Raw genomic sequence first — 21924 nt, forward strand, 5'->3', positions numbered from 1 at the left:
ATAATTGCTGCATCTGTGATCAGTACACAAGGTTCAGCCCATTCCCTCCACTTTTGAGGATGTTTGAAATTTTTCATTAAGCCTGCAGATAACCATGTTGTCACATGCTAGTATATAAACTTACTCTATAGAATTTTTTTTTTTTTTTTTGCGGTACGCGGGCCTCTCACTGTTGTGGCCTCTCCCGTTGCGGAGCACAGGCTCCAGACGCGCAGGCTCAGCAGCCATGGCTCACGGGCCCAGCCGCTCCGCGGCACGTGGGATCTTCCCTGACTGGGGCACGAACCCGTGTCCCCTGCATCGGCAGGCGGACCCTCAGCCACTGCGCCACCAGGGAAGCCCCTATAGAATTTTTTAAACATAGAAATTGTAGACTTACTCTTCTTGAAGTCCTAAATTGTTTCTCCAGCACGCCTGTGTGTCCTCCATCCCTCCTGTGAGATGACCACTTTCATCTTTTGCAGAGTGGCCTGACCCCACTCCATCTGGCTGCTCAAGAAGACAGAGTGAATGTGGCCGAAGTCCTAGTAAACCAGGGGGCACACGTGGACGTCCAGACAAAGGTACACAAAAAGATGGTGCCCATCCGGAGTGTCATTGTGACTCCTTGTATGGAACAAGTACAATTCTCTAGGGGCAAAAATAAATCTTCCGTCATATCTTTTGTACTCGTTATTTCAAACGTGTATCTGTACAAGGGACACCAGTGTCTCTGGTTGTGGTGTCCCAGGTGCTTTGACCTTTACTGGCCTGAATACTTTATGTAGCTGCATATTGCTGCCTCCTGTGTTAATGCAGTTTATTAATCCTTGTTACAACACATCTGCCCATCAAGGGCAGAGTGTGAAACTTGTACCTTTTTTAATTTTTGTGACTGAGTTTTAAGAAATGCATACCGAAAAAGTTGTCGAGGATACATTAAGTTTTATTCAACTACTACTCACTTGCTAAATTTCTTATGGTGTATATGATCGCTAGCAACTCCTTCCCTTTCTCAGCCAAAATAGTTATCTTTTCAAAAAGAAATTTCTGATTAATCTCATAGAATGCCACCATTTCAAACTCACATAAGACGCATGGGTGTTTTGTGTCATCATCAAAGATAGGACTTCATATCAGTCTTTCTCTGGATATTTTCTTTCAGCACTTAATTTTGTTACTCTTCATATCAAACTTGTGTCTACTTCAAAATGTAACTTTGTTTCTGTGTGTCACATTTTTGACACAAAAATGAATACTTGTTACCTATTATACTGTGAATACGAACATTTCTGTGTATAATATAGATGGATTCTGAGGTGTGTGGACAGATGTTGAAGATATTAATAACATAGAAGGGTCACCAGGAATTAGCCAGGTAAAAAGGTATTGCAGACGCCAGAGTCAGGCTGGATTTACGGGACGAGCACAGGAGGCAGCCCTGAGTAGACTACACCCTTTGCACCGTGTTCTGACCCTCTAGGGCTGTGGCTTCTCCACCCATACTGCATTCTATGAGAAAGAATCTGCCCAAAAGAGACGTGACCAGGCAAGATCCTTTATGCTTTTTAAACTCTGTATTAAAATAGTGAAGCAAATATAATGGTCCCTGGCTGGGGTAGTCTTAGATAGAGCTGTGACCCAGGTAGCCTCCCTCACTCCCGTTTCTGAAATGCCTCGTGCCCTTCGAGTCCCCATGGCCTCTTTGGTAGCCTAAGTGCCCAGTTCCCTCTATTCTGTTTCTTTCCAAATTTTTCATTCTAAAAGAACCCTTTAGCCCCGAATGCCTTCCTAGATAGCTGAATGTTTAACAGAGAAACCAGTAAAGGCAACAGTAGTGGCTGAATGGTTTCTTGTTACTTTCCATGAAAATACAAGCATTTTTCAATCTGAAAAGCTCAGACTGGATTTAGCTTATATTCTTTACTGTGCTTGTACACTTTCATCAGAAAAGAAATCTTTACTTTAGAAATTTGCAACTTCATGGTAAGTAGATTCACCCTGTGTTGTTCTGTTGACACACACACACACATACACACACGGACCTATAAACATTTTATTTGGTTCCCTCTCCCTTTATAAATTAAAAATTTGAGAAGGCAATAACAGGGTTCTGTTTCTCAGTACTTTTTATCTCAACACATCCAACATATACACCAGCAAAATTCAGTCAGGGATTAAGGCAGTGATTCTCAAGGGCAGGTTGGGAGGACAAGAAATGGTACCATGAGGCTTCTGTTCTAGATTTGCAAAAGCTACCCCACGGTTTAAGAGTATTGGGTCTCCACCAGGGTTTCCTTCTAACCCTGTCCAACTCAGGTCACAGTCTGTAATCATTTTTGTACTCAGTATAATATTTCTGAAGCATGTACCTTTTCCTGCCCTTTACAAGTGATGTAGTTCAGAAAGCATCTCTCTGTCTCTTAAAAAAATTAGAGACAAAAAAAAATCACTCTCTCATCCTTTTTCTTCTCAGCAAAGATCACAGCACCAAAAAGAAGTGAGGCTATGATTGTCCCGTAGTTGAGTAGAGCAGGAGTGCAAAGACGTGGGTTGCTTGGATTTGCTTCCTAGCCTTGAAAGTAAGGAGTTGATTGTATCCCATGAGCTTCCAAACTCTTCCTGGTAAAGATGACATCCCCAAGCAGCCGACAGGTAGAATGTATGGTACCATTTGAGTCACTGGCTTCAATTTTAAAATAGTAATAATTAAATTATCAGGAGCTCTTTTCTCTTGTGGGGAAGAGACCAGAACATCCTGGTTACAGCCGTGCAGCCTTCCCACTGGCCTGCTGACCCACCATATCTCCACCTCACTTTGTATTTGAAGTTCACCAAATCAGTTCAGACTAAATTGTGTGGCTGGCCACGGGGTCTAATGCTCAGTGTCGTACAGCTGAAATGAAGCCACTTCTTTCGCTTTTTTTTTTTTTTTTTTTTTTGCGGTGCGTGGGCCTCTCACTGTTGTGGTCTCTCCCGTTGCGGAGCACAGGCTCCGGACGTGCAGGCTCAGCGGCCATGGCTCACGGGCCCAGCCGCTCCGCGGCACGTGGGATCTTCCCAGACCGGGGCACGAACCCGTGTCCCCTGCATCGGCAGGCGGACTCTCAACCACTGCGCCACCAGGGAAGCCCTGTTTTGCTTTTTAAAAGGAGAATCTCTGGAAGCATTTTATTTAGACCACCCCAAAGCACACCAAAGCACTGATTCTCGGAGGTACTGATTAGCAAGTAAATAGTTAAATTAGCTTTCTTTTAATGTGTGTAAAATCATGAAAAACGTTTATTTGATACATACTCTTCACATTTGTTTCTAGAGCTCTTTCTAGTTGTTCGATTCTTACCTGAGTGATACGTTCCGTGTCCTCACAGGATTCACAGTCTAGAGAGGGAGACACAACAATAAAAATGTAATAATAATAGCAAAACTTACTACTCATTTTCTCTGTGTCAGATACTGTTCTAAGCATTTACCCTCATTAATTTGTTGAATCCTTATGACTATCTTATAAGGTTGGTAAAATTAGTATCCCTATTCTACAGAAACTGAGGCACAGAAAAGGAATTGCTCATGTAAGGTAACATAGCTAGCTGGTCCAAAGCCTGATTTTGACCCCATGTATAAATAAATAAATTCAGAGTTATTGGCGTTAACTGAGTTATTTACAAAGGTGGGAGTATAGAAGGGGTCTGTAGCTGGTTCAGCATCACAGGAACATGAGAAAAAATTGGGGGCACACCCCAAGATACTGCTAGATAATTAAGATGATCTCAGAGGGCCTTGATGTGCCACGCTTAAGTTTTTAATCCAGTTTGTACTGGGAAGCCTTGAGAGGTTGTAAACAGAAGATGATAAGATCAGATATCTGGTTTAGAAAGATCCTAGGAGACAATGCAAAGAACGAGTTGGTAAAAGAGCTTGGAGCAGGGGCCGTTAGAAGGCAATTGCTGAGGTCCAGATGAAGAATAGAGAAGGCCTCAAGTAAGGGGCGGATGGGATGTTGGTAAACAAGAGAGAAATTGAAGAAATACTTAACAAGTACAAACAATAAGACTTGAGACCATGTGTATATAGGGACTAAGGAAAAGTGAGAAATTCAGGACGAATCTGAGGATGTGGCCCTGTAACCAGGTGATCACAAGTCCCATTCAGTGAGACAGGAAGTGAAGGAGAAGAAGCTGGTTGGAGAAACAGCACCCTGAGTTCTGTATTGGGTGTGTTGAGTCTTACATGACCTAGGGGCTCTCTAGGTAGAGACAGCTAGTAAATGACTAAAGCTTTGGTCTGGGATACAGGAGGGGCGTCTGGACTAAAGATACCGATTTGGACGTGGTCAGAATAAATGTATCCGTTGAAACTGTGAATGTGGACGTGATCGTTGAGGAACAGTGTGGAGGAAATCAAAGACAAAATCCCTAGGATCAACGATATTTTAAAGTGGTTGGAGGAGGTGGAAGGAAGCAGGCCTGACTGAGGGCAGGAGGGAAATCAGGAAAGAATATGACATGGATGCCAAGTAACTGAAGACTGTCAAGGAGAGTGTGACACAGAAGAGAAAACACTAAAACACGTGCACTGGAGTGGCACCGGGGTTATTAGAAGGCAGTTTCACTGGAGTAGTGGAGGTGGTGAGATATGGGGAAAATGGAAGGGAATGGTGAATAAAAATGGGTTTTTTTTTTTTTTTCAAGAAGCTTTAAGAGAATATAGACCCAGGAAAGGAGAGAAATATTTGAAAGGAGTGATTATTGTTTCCAAGTTTGGAAGTATGGCAGTATGTTAGTAGGCTAAGAGGAAGGTGCCAGTAGAAAGAGAAATGGTCAAAGAAGTTATAAGGGATGTCAGAAGTGGGATAGGCTGTGTTAGGGATGGAGATGAAAATTGCCTTATTTTTCTTCTATCATTACGGAAATACTCTTTCATAATCTTTGACTCTTCTGTAGTCCCTGAGAGGATCTTTGTTTTGTTTTCCATTTTAACCCCACACTAATTTTGGAGGTGAACAATAAAGTAAAAAATTCACAGGAGAAATTTTCTCAACTTTTTTTCCCTTTTTAGCGTGCTAAGACGTTCAACTGTAGCACCTTCAGGAAATGAGATACTGAGAGTTTATTTTTAGAGTTTGTTTTCTAAAGGAAAAATCTCTGTCTGTTACTAAATGCAACTTTTCAATCTCAATCAGTTTTATTGAAGTAAAATTATGAAAAAGCTATTTATAGAAATATCTTACAGCCTGCCATATTATTAAGTAATATTTAGTGTAACATGTGACAAGAGAAAGGTATTCCCTAAAACAATAGTATCAACATAAAAAAATTTGAAAACAAAAAATTTAACTGAAATAAAATCAGGGAATAATTGTAGTTGTGAGTGGGTGTGTTCACTGAGGAAGACTATGACAAGTGCAAGGAAGGCCAAAGACAGACCCGAGAGAGCACAGGTTTAGGAGGTGAGGAAATAGTGTGGATTTCCTGCTCCCGCTTTCTCAAACCATGTTGCATAGGGAGGCACCTAACTACTGCTCAGTAAGATCTTATGCTCACGTACCATAGATCAGAAACAGCAGCCTGAATATTCCATCTGTACCTGTTTGCTCTTCCTACACAAATACACCCTTTCAGTATTGCCTAAAGAAGATGACTTAACTTCAGCTTATAATGATGGTATAAGTAGGCAACAGTGAAAAAAGCAAGCAAAGACTGCTCAGTTATCTGAACTATGACTGTTCCTTAGTTATTAAAGAAAGAAGAGTTGGTCTTTCCAAAATGTATTGCCACTAGTTGAAGGGAATTTCCCAAATCACATCTCTCTGGGCATGTGCAAGGTGCCATTTACCATGGGAACTTTGTGGCCCTCAATGAATGGAGGAGCCCCAATTTTGGTTTCTCTGGATGAAAACTAAATCTTCCTGGCATGCATATGTATTTTTAAGAAAATACTGTAGTATTTGTGGAGCAGCAAGAAGACCAATGTCTTAGAGCAGCGTGAACAAGGGAGAGACTTGTAGGAGACGAGCTCAGAGATGTAATAGATGGGAGGCGGAGAGCAGGGTCCAGACCAACCGTGTCCTAACAGTCCACTGTAATGACTTAGGGTTTTACTAGGAGTGACAGTGAAGCTATGAGGATGAGAAGAAACTGTACATTAAGGTACTTAGAATAATTCAATTTCTTTTAAAAATCTGATCAATACAGTAGCACAGTAGCCATTGGAAAGTGTTGCATCATTGCTTAGGCATGTTGACCAGAAACTTGAAGAGTTCCTTAATATTTAAAATTTTAAAATATTTTCCGTAATCTTTTGGTTTGGGATCAGTCCTCTGCCACTAACACTGGGAATAATGTTACTTCAGTCGATTAAGCTAATTGTACTGAGAACTGGTAGGAGAAAACTGTTTTCATGCCTCCCTCCCTAAGCAGCATTCTGATTCCTAACACAGTATCCTGAGTTCCTCAGTACCAAGAAAGAACCCTGCAAAGCAGGCAGGTGAATTCTGGTCCCCAAAATGGGATACCCTTCATCGTGCATGAAGCAGCTTTAGGGGTCCTAAGTCAGACTCATATACATGTGGTTACGGTGAGCTTATCAGCAGGGTCTGGTCAGTGTGGCTGCACTTACAGTTCAGGTCATGGAATAGAATCTAACCAGAGTCAGTTCTTTAGGGCAGCACATCCCTGCTGAGGTGTCTTCACCTTCCACAATCGGCTGTGTTCTGGACGTCCCCTTTTCAAATTCAAATACACCCATTTGCTGGAGTGTCTTAGTTAGTTTAGGCTGCTATAACAAGAATACTATAGCCTGGACAAACCTTTTTTTCTCAGAGTTCTGGAGGTTGGGAAGTCCAAGATCACGGTGCTGGTAGCAGGTAGAAAAGAGAAGAGTCAGGCTGTCTCCTTTCTCTTCTTATAAGGGCACTAATCCCATTCATGAGGGCTCCACCCTCATGACCAAATTACCTGCCAAAGGTTCCATCTCTAAATACCATTACACTGGGATTAGGGTTTCAGCAGACAACTTTTAGGGGATACAAACATTCAGTCTGTAGCACAGAGTCACCATAAAGACACATTAATGCCATCACATATGAGATGCAGACACTTGAAAACATGGACCCCTGACCCATGCCCATTTAGAAATATTAAAAGTCTGTGCTCTCCCTTTCAGTGTTCTGGTGCTGCCAGTGTCATCATAAACAGAGATTGGCCATGGACACTGAAATTGTGTGGTGGAGTCTGTTACATTATGGCCATCTAGAAAAAATACCTGGAATATCCTTTTTTAAAAAAATAATTATCTAGAATATATGTGTGTGTGTGTATCTATATATACATACACATACATACACACACGATATATTTTTTAATAGATGGAATTTATAGCCCCTCAAGGGTCAGTGGATATTAATTGGAGAAGAAATCCATTGCTTTGTCTAAATGAGTGGTTTTCAAAGTGTGGGGCTGTAGCTAGGTAGGCAGAAGACTTTAACGAGAGCATCTATTCCTAGGTCAAGTTCATACATCGCAGACCTCCTGAACTCACACCAGCCTCTCCCGCTTCAGTGTTTCTGTCCTTCGTATCTCCGTCACGCATTCTGATCATCATCTACCGCTTTCGTGATCACTTAACCACTTCACATTTTTAACCTCAATTTTATGCTTTGAGAGAGTAGAGCGTTGAATAAATGCTAGTCCAAGTCTGTCCATTGAGCACGCTTCTGACCCTCTGCGAGAAGCCACTGGATCCTTCTGTCTAGGCTGTCTGTTGTTCCATCCTTTCGTCCTATCTTGAAAAGTTGTTACGGAAATAAAATGAGCCGATGCTAGAGCGAGCACTTTGGGACGTTTAGTAACTATCTCCATGTGAGGTGGTATTGTTATTTATACCTTAGATTAGCTCTGAGAATTATCAATGGCATTTGTTTTATATAGGGGAAAAAAAACTCTTTCTGCCTCGTTAAGAAAGATTATTTCTTAATAAAGTTTATATATATATATATATATATATATATAATTACAGATGGGATACACACCGCTACATGTGGGCTGCCACTATGGAAACATCAAGATTGTTAACTTCCTGCTCCAGCATTCTGCAAAAGTGAATGCCAAAACAAAGGTAAACTCCTTTCTCCTTTGTATCTACCAAGTCATTGATCTCGTGTCCAAGGAAGTAAGAGTCTTTTCTTCCATCTTCCTTCTACAGAATGGGTATACGCCGTTACACCAAGCAGCTCAACAGGGACACACGCATATAATCAATGTCTTGCTTCAGAACAATGCCTCCCCCAATGAACTCACTGTGGTAAGAGCAAAGGGCCAGCTAAATGATGAGGTGGGAGCTGGGTGCTGGTGTCTTCTTACATTTTTATTGGACAGGGTTACTTTTTGACGTTCTGTGTTTAGTAGGCATAAACAGAGCATTCAGTAGAATGAAGGGAAAAGGACAATAACTGTATTGTTGCGAGTTGTCCAGAGAGAGAGATGTGATTAATGTTTCCCACTTAAAAACTACAAACCGGGCTTCCCTGGTGGCGCAGTGGTTGAGAGTCCACCTGCCGATGCAGGGGACGTGGGTTCGTGCCCCGGTCCTGGAAGATCCCACATGCCGCGGAGCGGCTGGGCCCGTGAGCCATGGCCGCTGAGCCTGCGCGTCCGGAGCCTGTGCTCCGCAGCGGGAGAGGCCACAGCAGTGAGAGGCCCGCGTACAGGAAAGAAAAAAAAAAAACCTACAAACCCACTGCTACCCAGTAGGGAGTACAAACATAAGAAGAAGCACGTGTTTGTTTCCTTGATTACATAAAACATTAAAAAGCCTCTCGGGTTCCATGTGTAGCAGCCCAGACTCTGCTGTACGAGTAGGGACAGGTTAGGTGTGTTTTGTGCAAGGTATGTCTTTAATGAAACAGCGTTTTGGGTGTGACAGTGGGAAAGGACTGGTGAGACACTCACCTTACGTTTGTAAAGGCAAACGTGTGGAAACACACAGGCGCTGAGACACGTGGAATGACCTGTAATTCCTTGACCATGTTTCCCTCTTCCCAGAATGGGAACACTGCCCTGGCCATTGCCCGGAGGCTTGGCTACATCTCAGTGGTGGACACCCTGAAGGTGGTAACTGAAGAGACTGTGACCACAACTGTGAGTAGTGGATGCCAGACCTTGTAACCCCATTACCCCAAGAGCCAGTTCTCAGATTGTAGATTTTTCCAGGCTTTGGGGAGATGAACCTTTTTTCCTCCATTCAGAAACTAAGCACCGTATTTCCAAATGCTGTCACCTCCTTAATGGCAGTCAGCAAAGCAAAACTCTCATTTCTGATGGGAAGAAAAATTCAAAACACTAAAAATACCTTTTCAAAAGTTATACCTTTCAAAAAGCTACAGAGATTTTAGTCCCATAGAAAGCTGAATGTATTTCTTTATTTTGATATAAAAAATTTTTTTAATGAGATGTTTTGACATCCTTCTTTGACAGTGCAAGAAAGATGAAAACTCTAAGTTGGTTCTTTAAAATATTTTAACTCACAAATGATAATGGGTACATTGTCATCATTATTGTAAAAATATTTTTGCCTTGTTAGAGAAACATTAGAGGTGGGTTCCAAGTCAGTTTTTCCCACCACGCTCGCTTCTCTTCCATTCACCTATTGGAGTTTTCCTAGGAAAAACAATCACTTCTTTGGAACCCCGTCTGGTGCCTTTGAACTCCATCAGGATTTGGTAACTTTGGAATCAATAGCAGATATTGCCCCATGTCAGAGGTTTACTTGAGTTATTCCTGACTGCATGACTCAACACACAGGCCTGAGATTGAGTCCGTACAGTGTCAGTTTAGGACTCTGCAGCACTTGGAAGTATCAGCTGTGCTTCCTTTTCTCATATGCCACCTTCCAACACGAAGAAGGCATAGTTCACGTCTGCAGTCTGGATATACAGTGCTTCGTACAAAACACCATGGCTTGAAGGACTCTGTTGCTACCTGCCGGTTGAGTTATTTGGCTGTGTACAGGTTTTAGAAACTAAAACTTCAGCCTGCTGATCACAAAAGAGAAATGTTGTAATTTGCAAAAGCGGAAACAGTAGCTTTAATGGACTAGAGCAATGGTTGTCAACCAGGGCACGTTTCTAACTTTAAGATATAGCTGGAATAGAAATAAATTCCTACCTGTTGCTTTCATATACCTCTTGAGTATTTCATCATCTTAAAATCTATCATTAAATTCTCGAGAAAAGAGTTTAAATAAGTAATGTTTATTAACCTTAATTTTATAGATACGCCATGTAACTCTCTTGAGAGTAGGAAAGGAGAGGACAAGGTATTAAATAACAAGCAAGTGTCACCATGCTATAAAAGACTTGAAGTCACTGAAATAAATATGTGAAACTTCTGTTTCAATGTTAGGGAATTGAAGATGGTATAATGGTTCAAAGTATAAATCTTATTTGATTAAATGTCAATGATTTTCTCACCTGTTAGGAAAGTGCAAAATGTTTCTTTGATATCAAAAGAGAAAGAGCTTTAGGAGGAGACAAAGTTACAGACGGGGAAGTGCAGTTACAGCCTCGGGAAATGGACAGAGAAAAGGGTTTTAGGGCTCCAGCTCCTAGTGAAAGAATGTGCACGGCAGTCATGCCATTTCTCACTCAACATCATCAGCTGACTTGGTAGGTGACTTTCTGCCAGAGAGAAAAGATTACTCATGCTAACAGGAAGGTCCAGTTTGCCTGGTGAAGTAAATGAGGCTTCCGCCAAATGAAACGCTCACATTGACTGGAAAAGAGGCCACTGAAGTCCCTAAGACCTAGTCCAGCCCTGTGGTATTTGAGACTTTATTTCAAGCTGAGACACCACCTTGTCAGCCCTGCCTTTGCAGTTGCCTGTCATCTAGCTCAGAGAGGACTGACGGGATTCAGGGTGGGGTGTGTGCCCTTAAGCTAACTAAGCACATTGCAGCAGCCCGCAGGTGGGTCTCTGTTCAGATGTTATGGAAGCCCCAGCGACCATTGTCTCCTTAAGGCTCTTAAAAAGAGCCTTCAGCAGCCTTAAAAAGAATACTGCATCTTTGCTAGGAGTGCCTTATTGGATATGGCAATTCGGAGAAAGATGCTTTAGTTAATGACATTACAATCACGGCAGAGTAGGAAACTGAGTGGCTAGAAGCGGATATCCAAAAGATACGCATTAAGCTATTTAAATTGCATTGTTTAAAATTCCCTCAGTAGCAACGAGCAGAGTACTTCTATCACTCAGATGTTGGTTTCTAACAGCCTTCTCTAATGGAGGGAACCAGGGCTCCTTGGAGAAATGACAAAATCTACAACTGGGGCAGGAAATACACAAGATGAGCCTGCAACCTCTGGTAGTGCCAAAAAGTAAGGCCCTCCCCGTAAATAAATAAATAAACATACATACACAAAATGATGGGACGTGTTAAAGGGACACGGGAAGCCACTGAAAGACTTCCCAATGGCCAAAGCCAGAACAATTTGAACAAAAGAAATAAAATAGTATCGGGGTATAGTGCAAAGTATAAAATATATATCCATGAGTTCATTACTGATACGGATAAATGATTGAATGACTATGGAGGAAGAGGCAGATTTCTCAGGCAAAAGAATTCCGAATAATTTATGAAAATACTTTCCCCTCCAAGAGGTGGCTCACGATTCCCCATTGCTCAAGTGTGTCTGAGTGTAGTAACTTCCCTCGCAAGAAAACAGTGTGGAGAGCAGGGGAAATAGAGTAGATTACGGGAGAAAGCTGACCAACACTGCTTCAGCCACATGACCGAGTACAGCGTCAACCCTGGTGAATCATGTTGACAGTATATGCCCTTGATGTGATGTAACGAAAATGACATTTTACCGCAGTGGTCTTCCTCCCCAAAACATATAACCCCAGTCTAATCAATGAGAAAAACATGAGACGAATCTCAATTAAGGGACATTCTACAAAATACCTGACCAGTTCACCCCAAAACTGTCAAGGTCACTAAAAACAAGGAAAGTCTGAGAAACTTAGCCATAGGGGCCTAAGGAGATTGACAACAAAAGATAACACGGTACCCTGGATGGGATGCTAGCACTGAAAAAGGATATTGGGCAAAAGCTGAGGATATCTGAATCGAATATAACTTTAATTAATAATAATAAATCAATATTGGTTCATGAATTGTGACAAAGGTACCATGCTAATATGTGTTAATCATAGGGAAAACTGGGTGAACACTCTCTACTATCCTCGCAATTTTTCTGTAAATCTAAAACTGTTCTAATATAAAATATTTATTTTTGGTAAATGTTCAATTACAGTATTACATGCTGGAAAAAATGCAAAATAATGCTTTACTTCAACATGACTTGTACCATTAGTCTTTTATACGCTCAGATTAAAAGAGGATTCATTTTAAAACTAAAACATATTAAGTCATTAATATTTTCAAACAAGTAATACTGTCAGTGTTCTTTGGATGGATACAATTTATCTAGGCGAAAAGTCATCAAAGAGCAATTAAAAGATTCAGTATAGCCTTTGCTCTGTCATACTGTATACCATTCTTGAAAATTCTGTGGCAGTTAAAATTATCCTGCAAATGCATTACCTCTAAAATATTTTCTGCAAACACATGGTTGTAAAAGTTATTGGAATCTCAATATTGTGATTTATTCTAGAAATTGAAACATACACCTAGGAAGGGAAAACGAGAAGGGGCTGGCTTGGCACAAGCAATAAAGACAGGCTTCTTGCCAATCATTTGCCTTATCATCAGCTAAGACTTTTAGTGGAACGGGGTGGCAGATCCATGAAGACCGTGAAGAAGTATAGCAATGAACTAAAGGAGGCAGTATCTCTCTCCTTTTTTTCCTTTGAAAAGCTTTATTGCGGACCTAAAGCTTTTAAGCTGGTGCGCTTTGGCCACTAGAATTCTTTCACCTTGTATTCGTTCTCTGCCATGTATATGATGAGGAACTTAGTGCTGTGAAGGCATAATTTTGATGTCATTTTGTATGAGGGGGCCTTCAAGATATTCAACACACAAATCCCACAGTAAACCAACAGATTAATTTAGGAAGCAATGAATAGTCTCAGTAAAATGTCCTGTCTGCTCATACTAAAATGACTGCTTTCTTTGTTACTAGACTGTCATAGAGAAGCACAAAATGAATGTTCCAGAAACGATGAATGAAGTTCTTGACATGTCTGATGATGAAGGTATGAAAACCTCCTTTGAGTTCGTAGTAACGAAGAGTGACTTTGTATTTTTTTCCTGAAGAAAATTCACTGCAAAATGTTTTTAGAAGCATTAATATGTTTCGTTGTAGTGTCAAGAGCATGCATTTTTCACACTTACATTGTTCACTTAAATCATGCAGTTCGTAAAGCCAACGCCCCTGAGATGCTCAGTGATGGCGAATATATCTCAGATGTTGAAGAAGGTATTTGTGAATTTTTATTGTGATAAAATTTAACTACCAGCTTTATCTTCCATTTCTTATCTTTGAAATGTAACCCTTCCTTGAGTTACTAACTTTTCATTTTATCTTGCAATTATTAATTAATGTATCATTTAAACAACATGTATTTGGTATCACTGACTGTCTTCTTTTAGTCTCTTTGAATCCCCTCTCCTTGAACGCATTTTTCAATTTGAAAATGCAAGTGTTACTAACTATCTGGATTACTTTCTTACTATTTGTTTCTATTAAGCATAAAAATTGTTTTTATTGTTTACATTTGAAAACCTAGAAAGTAAAATCTGATTAATATTCATATCGAAAATATTTTTTTTAATAAGAGAGGGTTTATAAGGGAAGGGATCAAATGCCCATTCTAAGATGTACTCTAAGCTTTGCAGTGAAAGTTGCTTTTGAACTTGAACTCATAATGAAACCTCAACCCGAACAAAACTGCTTTCAAAATGTAAGTTTTCAATATTGATTTCATGAAAGAGACAAATTATAGATGACTGTCACTATCCTTCATGTGCTTAAAAGAAACTACTAGTTTTCTGCCTTACTTAAAAAATCAGTGCGTATGACCAGGTCATGTTATGGAGTTATATTAATGAATGACATCCGTATTGTTCTTTGGAAAACTAGCATTTTGACAGTAAATAAATATGACAAAGATGGCAGATTTTTGGCCTTTTTACTGCAATAATGAAATGTTTAGAGTAGAATTTATATTATATTTATGTTTCTTTTCTGCGTCACTTGACTCTCCCAGTGTCCTGATTGCTTCTCCGTTTTCCGTCTCTCATGTTGTATTTTTCTCTCGGGTCAGTCTTCGTGCAGCTAGTCTTTCTCTGCCTCTGGGTTGTCTCTTTTGTAATTACCGGTTCCTTCTTTGATTTGTCCGGATTTCGTTGGAAACCTAAATAGTGGGAAAGCCTCCCTGATCCAAAGTCACTTTAGCTTTTTCAGTTCCAGTGACTGCCAAGTGTAAGTGCGTTGTAGCCAAGGATTGCCCGCCTAGGAGAGCTAATGTCTTGTTGGTCATTCAGGGACCTGAAAGTACCTGTCTCATTGTTTGTAAATGTTGTTTTGATAAATATGAAAGGCTTCTACTCATCATTTTTCTTTCTTTTTCTGTAAACCATCAACTATATGTTTACCTCTGTTTATCCCCCAGTGGATAATATTTGCATCATCGTTAGGACTCTACGAGTAACATGCCTTACTGTCATATTATATTTCGCTGCTTTCTTATGCAACATTTTCAGAGTAATTTCACCTGTGCAGAAGATAAAAGGAAAATGATGGTCTCACAAAGATGCATACACTCACAAAATATGGTGTCAAATGAAATTATTATGAGATATAATATGACAGTCACAGACCTAAAAATTTGCTAGTGTCTAACAGGATATCCCCAAATAGCTGCATTGATGAGAGGCCAAGTTTGAATGGACCATGTAACAACCTTATACATGTGGATAACTCATTTCCAAAAAGAAGAAATTTTGAATCTCTTCATTTGAAGATATTTCATTTAGCTGTTTAACTGGAAATGACCATCATTTCCTTTAGATTGATCTCAGCTTGGGAATTTGAAATGAATAAGCAAATTTTCATTCTCATTTTATCCATCTTTCTTTAAACTCAGCCCTTGCTTTATGGATGTGTCCGGGGGCTGTTGGAAGAAAAGGGCTCTTGACTTCATAACGTTGTAGCGTTTAATGTTGAAAGGGAGTTGGTTAAAGGTCACTCAGTCTGAACAACCGTCACCCAGTGCTGGAATTACCTCTGTTACGAGATCCTGTGCCCAAATGCCTCCATGATGGGAATTGCCTAATTCCCAGACTGCCTATTCCATGTGAACAACTCTGACTTTAAAAATTCTTCATTTTAGGGAGCATCCTTGTCACCGATTCAGGCTTTAACTCAGTGATCCAGGCTCTGATCTCTTTAGCACTATTTTTTTTTTCTTTTTTTTTTCTTTAGCACTATTGACAACAAAATCTGCCTCATTCATGTAACAATACTTCTGATATTTAAAAATGCTTTTCGTATTTCTTCTCAGTGTTTCTTCCTCTGGGCGTACTATTGACACTTCCTTCCCCTGTTCCCATACCATCGTGGTCAATCTCCTATGTACATTTCATCGTGTCTGTATCCATCTCACACTGAGGCGGCCAGAGCCGAACACCATGTTCGAGGTATAGTCTGAGCAAAGCAGAGTATACAGGGCTATTGCTTTGTCCGTAGATGATAAATACTAAAAATCTATGATTGAAGATGAAGCTATTTCCAGGGTTATAATATATACTTAATTGACTCCTATTAATATTATCATCGGCTAATGTCCCTAAGTTTTGCTTTCATGAGGTCTAGTAAGCCACAGTAGCCCTTTATCACATATTTGTATCATTCTCTGCTGCATGAACTAGCATTTCTGTTTTACTCCAAATCCTGCAACAAATCATTTTGAAAGTGAAATTCTAAAAGGATCCCTACAACTTTAGTCTTGCCGGGGCTTTGCCACTGTAGGCTGTTTGCTTCCTGTTTCATTAAGCCCTTATGGACGGAGGCGAATGTTTATTTCTGTGAAACCACGGCATGTTGTGAATCTCTCTACATACGAACTAGTAAGTTCTTGAGGTATCCCAGGTGCTAAGAACATCAGCGGCTTTTAAAAGCAAATAAAAATAATAAGCAATATATGCTGCCGATTTTTCTTAAGAAAAGAAGAATGAGTTTGTAACATGGGAAAATGTAATTTTAATCCTAAATTATAAAAGTTGAGTGGAATATTAGGAGAAGAGTGCCAAAGGCAGTCTCTTTTCCTCCTCCTTCCTCTTTTCTTTTATCTTTGCTTTCTCCTTCTCTTCTCTCTGATCCACTATGAGAAATTAGTACAGGTAAAAAAAACACTTAGATTAATTTCTCAAAAAATAATTTTCAGAAAAATAAGGCTAAAAATGTTGTCAGTTAATGGCCTAAGGGAACAATGGAGCCAAGTTACAGAGTAGAACAGAGGTTGAAGTGTCAGCACAGCAGAGATAAAGCAGGTGGTAAGGCCGCATGTTCTACAGGTAAGGGGTAAACAGAGCTCCTCAGAGGGCCAGACTGATTCGCAAATACCTTAATGCTCTACTTTCTTCTTTCCCAGAAAGTATGTGACACGCATATAAAATTAATACACATGCAAAATTATTGTTGATTCTAGTACCGCTTAGAGTCTTACGTTTTGCAATTCAGTTTGTAACTAAAAAGAAAGAAACAAGGAAATTGGGAGAGAGCAGAGGGAGGGAGGGAGGGAAGAAGGAGAAGGGAGAGAGAAAGGAGGGAGAGCGGGAGGAAGGAAAAAAGGAAAAAGAGAAGAAAATTGCGATTAAGATTCTAGTTGTCTTCTAATTTGAGTCTCCCTCCCAGGGGACTTCACCACTGGCTTTGGTTCAACAATGATTTTACATTGTAAATTCCTATAAAATGTATTTTGTCAATTAAAAAAATGTATAATACTGTTATTTTAGCTTGCAGGATTCTAGTGGATTGGGTTATAGTAATAGATTTAAAGAACTATAGATGGGACATAATGAGAACTGGAATTAAGCCATGGAAAGTAAAAACCCAAAAGGCAGCTCTGTGAAATAGGACTCCACTGAACAGGTTTACGAAATAACTGGGTGACACAACCCTTGCTGGGAAGAATTATTTAATTCTTAGCTTCTTACAATTCTGATAGGACTATAGAAGCTCTTTCAGGATCAAATGTAGACACTAAATATTAAAAGAAAAAAGTAAGAGTCTAAGTACACTTAGATATAACTGTCAGTTAGGTATACCACAGTCTACCAGATTGTGAAGTTTCCTATGAAAGGAAATCCCAAAATCTGGAAACCAGATTCCAGTACCCATCAAGGAGCACAGAAGGGGTTAATGAAGCGGAAAAAAGCTGTCTGACCCAGGAAAAAACTAATTATGTGCACTAAGATTGCTATCCACAGGTCCTTTGGAATTGGAGCGGTAGAAATCTTAAGGCCTGAGCCTCTCAGAATTTAAATTCTTCATCAAAATCTGTGTATTTTTCTTAAAGAGTGAGATTCTTACTTTATGTAGTGGGTCAAAATCTTCGGATACATTATTTATAAAAACGTATTTTAAAAATTCTAAAAAAATTAAAATTGTCAGTAGGTATAGGTTTGAGGTATAATAAAGCACTAACGTTTCATCAGATATCTTGAGAGAGTCAAGCTCACCTCAGCTTTGTACCCAAATCTGTGCCTAATGGAAGCCCCAGCAAAGTGAAATCCACAGATTTTAGAGAACTCAAAGGGCAGGTTAGGAACCTGTAGTCCAAGCTCTCCATTATCCTGATGAGAAAGTAAAGCCCAAATAAATGTTGAGTGACTTCCCCAACCAGGTTAGTGGCAGAGTGGGACAAGAAGACAGATGTGAAAGTCTGTGGAATTAGGTCACCTCTTTCATAGCTACTTGAACGTGACCTGTGTTCTTATATATAGAACCCAAGAGTGAATTTTTTTTATTGGGGGAAATGTCCTATAGGACCTCTTCTCACCGAATGCTTTGGACTATCCTGATCTTCTGGTCATCATAATAAATAAATTGGACTATTATGTTTTTAGCTTTACGGATCTGGAAAGAAGCCTTGGAGATTACCTTGCCTCCAGGTCCTCCAAGGGAGCAGTGACTGTTACGCAGAATATGTCGTTCACCTGAAATTTTATCATTTTACAAATACCTGTTAAATCCTAACATCCAGCCAGCCTTTTGCCTGATATCTCTCTGCTTACAATTGACCTTTCAAACAGACATTACATAGTTGCGTGCTACTCTCGGCATAAAGTCAAAATGAAATACCAGACGCACAGACCTAATCTTAGTCTCTGGTGTATCCCCAGAACCTAGTACAGGACCTTGCACACAGCAGCTCTTCAATATGTGTTTGCACAGCTGTGTCCAAGAGGAGGGAGACTGAAAGGAAAGGATAGTCTTGCAGGTTTCTGAGAACAGGCAAGATGGAGAGAATTTGCTTCCTTGCTCCCTTTTCCTGCCGTTATACCCCTTCTCACTGAGACAGCCCTAGGCTACGTATTGACTCGATAAACAGCTTTCTAATGACTCTCCCAAGGGGTGTCTGCATCTCAAAGAATAGTTGGTGAATTTAAAAGAATTTCCAGCTCGGGCTTCCCTGGTAGCACAGTGGTTGAGAGTCCGCCTGCCGATGGGGGGGACACGGGTTCGTGCCCCGGTCCGGGAAGATCCCACATGCCGCAGAGCGGCTGCGCCCGTGAGCCATGGCCGCTGAGCCTGCGCGTCCGGAGCCTGTGCTCCGCAATGGGAGAGGCCACACCAGTGAGAGGCCCGCGTACCACAAAAAAAAAAAAAAAAAGAGGAAGAGGAGTGCCAGAGGATATGGAGAGAGAGTGGTGAACAATGGAGAGAGAAACCAGACGAGTGAGTTCCAGCAGACGCCCTGGGAGAAACTTGCCTGGGAAGGTCCAGTCAGATGAGCACAGGCCATTTGGGAATCCCTGCTGACCTCAGCAACTGCCACGTCCAGGACTTCGTGGATTCAGACCCAGAATAAGTAGCTCTCATGTAGTGTATTTTTTTCTCCTCAAGAAGCTGTGACAGATGAGCAGCTGTAGCAGCCTGTGGCACGAGGGGGAACAGGAATTGTTGAAGAGCTGTCAGGGAATTAGCATGTTTATTGACTAAGGTCAATAGGTGGTTTCTTCATTTGCCCAAAACAGGTTGTAATTTTGTTTTTTTAATAAATTTATTTATTTTTGGCTGCATTGGGTCTTCGTTGCTGCGCGTGGGCTTTTCTCTAGTTGCGGCACGTGGGCTTCTCATTGTGGTGGCTTGTCTTGTGGAGCACGGGCTCTGAGACACGTGGGCTACAGTAGCTGTGACACACGGGCTCAGTAGTTGTGGTGCACGGGCTTCGTTGGTCCGCGGCATGTGGGACTTTCCCGGACCCGGGCTCAAACCCGTGTCCCCTGCATCGGCAGGTGGATTCTCAACCACTGCGCCACCAGCGAAGCCCAACAAGTTGTAATTTTGAATAAAATTTCCCCCACACCCCCAGTTCTTTTAGTCCCTGCCCATCTACCCAGAACGTTTGACCTGCTTCATGGGGAAGTGGGATCTCACCTGGCCACCCGTACCCCCGCCCCCGACACTGGGATTCTTACTACAGAGAAAGAAGAGAGTGGAGGGTGACACCACGGAACATCAGCACCGAAAATGATTGGCTGGGGGCAGGCAGGATGGTGGGCAGAGGGTCTGGAACAGGAGGGGTTAGAGAACCAAGGGAAGATGTGAACACATGGGAAGGGGTGGTCCGAGCACCTGGGCCAGAAGCGCACTGAGGATGAGAGTTGACAACAGGCCTGGCCTGTCTTTACCTTGTATGTGCACACCCTGTAGGTAGAGGTAGGAGACAGAAAACAAACCAATAACAGGTGCTTGTTGCCCTGCATGGTGAAAAGCAGTTTGGGTGGGGCTTCCCTGGTGGCGCAGTGGTTAAGAATCCGCCTGCCAGTGCAGGGGACGCGGGTTCGAGCCCGGGTCCAGGAAGATCCGACATGCCACGGAGCAACTAAGCCCGTGCACCACAACTACTGAGCCTGCGATCTAGAGCCCACACGCCACAACTACTGAAGCCCGCGCACCTAGAGCCCGCGAGCTGCAACTACTGAGCCCACGTGTCACAACTACTGAAGCCCATGTGCCTAGAGCCTGTGCTCTGCAGCAATGAGAAGCCTGCGCACCGCAATGAAGAGTAGCCCCCGCTCGCCGCAACTAGAGAAAGCCCGCATGCAGCAACAAAGACCGAATGCAGCCCCCCCAAAATAAATAAATAAATAAAATTTTTTTTTAAAAAAAAAGCACTTTGGGTGTAAGAGAAGGAAGAGGCCAGATCCTTGCGCACAACAGGCACATGATGCAGGCACTGCTTTATACCTGGGGGCAGTGAGCGTCTTCCTGTTTTGCACACACGGTCCTCATACACCCAAGTAATGAAGAGCCAAGACCAGTGAGCTCTGGATGTGGGGTTGAGTCTAGACAAATAGCTGAGAAAGACTGAACAGAAGGAACCAAAGGGCATGACACGGCCACTCTGAATGTAGCAACCGAATTTCTCTGTACATAAGAACCATTTTAGTGCCTGATTTCACAGGGCTAGTTTGTGGCTAGTAATTTATTCATTTTCTAGTCTTCTTTAAAAGGGGCATAGGTTTTAGGTAATGAGAACAGTGCAAGTAACTTTCCCACCTGCATTCCATCTCTCTTCTTCGGTGTCTGTTTGACCAAGTCAGTATAACATCTAATCTTACTTAGGTGACTGAGGGTAATTTCTGGATTAGGGTTAAGGAGTACTGATAAAAATAGGAAAAAATTACAGTGTCTGTCCCAACACTGTCTTTTTCTGGCTCTTTACAGGAAAGACACAGAATTCTTTTTCCTTTCTGGGATGGTTTGTTTATTAACCCAACCAAGATCACAGGGGACGTTTTTCATTGCTACATCTGGAAAGGTTCCAACACTGAGTCATGCGTGCTTACTTTAGAAACTATATCTAGCCTGGATTAAGGAATAGTAAACTGCAATACAGTTTTTAAAAAGAGGTACATCCAGCCACGAAGAACAGAATAATGTTTAAGAGGAAAGAGTCAAATTGACTTTGAACTCTTAAAAAAAAAAAAATCATCCTGAGCAGAAAAGAGTCATTTGTTCTGTGGGATAACGGCTACTTGTTCTTGTCGTTGCTTAAGAGATGTGCAGACTTTGCTGTTTAAGTCTGATTCCTTTTTGACCATCTATGAAGCCAGGATCTTACCGGCACCTGGAGTTAGGGAAATAAAGAAAGAAGACAGTGGGTGGCCCTCCCGTGAGAGATACACGAATCCCTTAAAATGATACGCACTTCTTTTTTTGGGGGGGTGCATGTTGGGTCTTCATTGCTGCGCATGAGCTCTCTCTAGTTGCAGCGAGCAGGGGCTACTGTTTGTTGCGGTGTGCGGGCTTCTCATTGCGGTGGCCTCTCTTGTTGCAGAGCCCAGGCTCCAGTAGTTGTGCCCGTGGGCTCAGTAGTTGTGGCGCGCAGGCTCAGTAGTTGTGGTGTACGGGCTTCGTTGCTCCGCGGCATGTGGGATCTTCCCGGACCAGGGCTCGAACCCGTGTCCCCTGCATCGGCAGGTGGATTCTTAACCACTGCGCCACCAGGGAAGCCCGACACGCACTTCTTAAGACCACCTATGTCACCCATTGCTCATCTAACCATTGTCTCAACTTACCCCATTGCTCTCACATCTTTTGAGAAGGAAAGCAAGAAAACAGTATATTCTAGAACTTACTTTCTGATTTGAAAGGACAACCACTGCTGCTAGAAGATGCTGGAAAACAAAAGGTTGAAGCAAAAGACCCAGCATCTGCTCCTTCCTGACGGAGGAGGCAGCTGGGGAGGGGAGGGT

General features: G+C 41.7%; 1 protein-coding gene across 14 annotated transcripts in view; it reads left to right on the plus strand.

Annotated features, from left to right (window-relative positions):
* The window catches only part of ANK3 (ankyrin 3), a 332431-nt gene that overhangs the window by 195933 nt on the left and 114574 nt on the right, over nt 1-21924 (plus strand). For all 14 annotated transcript variants that reach the window (XM_067710883.1, XM_067710881.1, XM_067710879.1 and 11 more), the window contains 6 exons: nt 465-563; nt 7996-8094; nt 8182-8280; nt 9021-9116; nt 13118-13190; nt 13352-13414. In XM_067710883.1, the coding sequence (XP_067566984.1) occupies nt 465-563; nt 7996-8094; nt 8182-8280; nt 9021-9116; nt 13118-13190; nt 13352-13414 (529 nt within the window). The remainder of the gene's footprint in view (nt 1-464; nt 564-7995; nt 8095-8181; nt 8281-9020; nt 9117-13117; nt 13191-13351; nt 13415-21924) is intronic.

The sequence above is a fragment of the Pseudorca crassidens genome, chromosome 16 (genome assembly GCF_039906515.1).
Source record: "Pseudorca crassidens isolate mPseCra1 chromosome 16, mPseCra1.hap1, whole genome shotgun sequence".
In the NCBI taxonomy this organism is placed as follows: Eukaryota; Metazoa; Chordata; class Mammalia; order Artiodactyla; family Delphinidae; genus Pseudorca; species Pseudorca crassidens.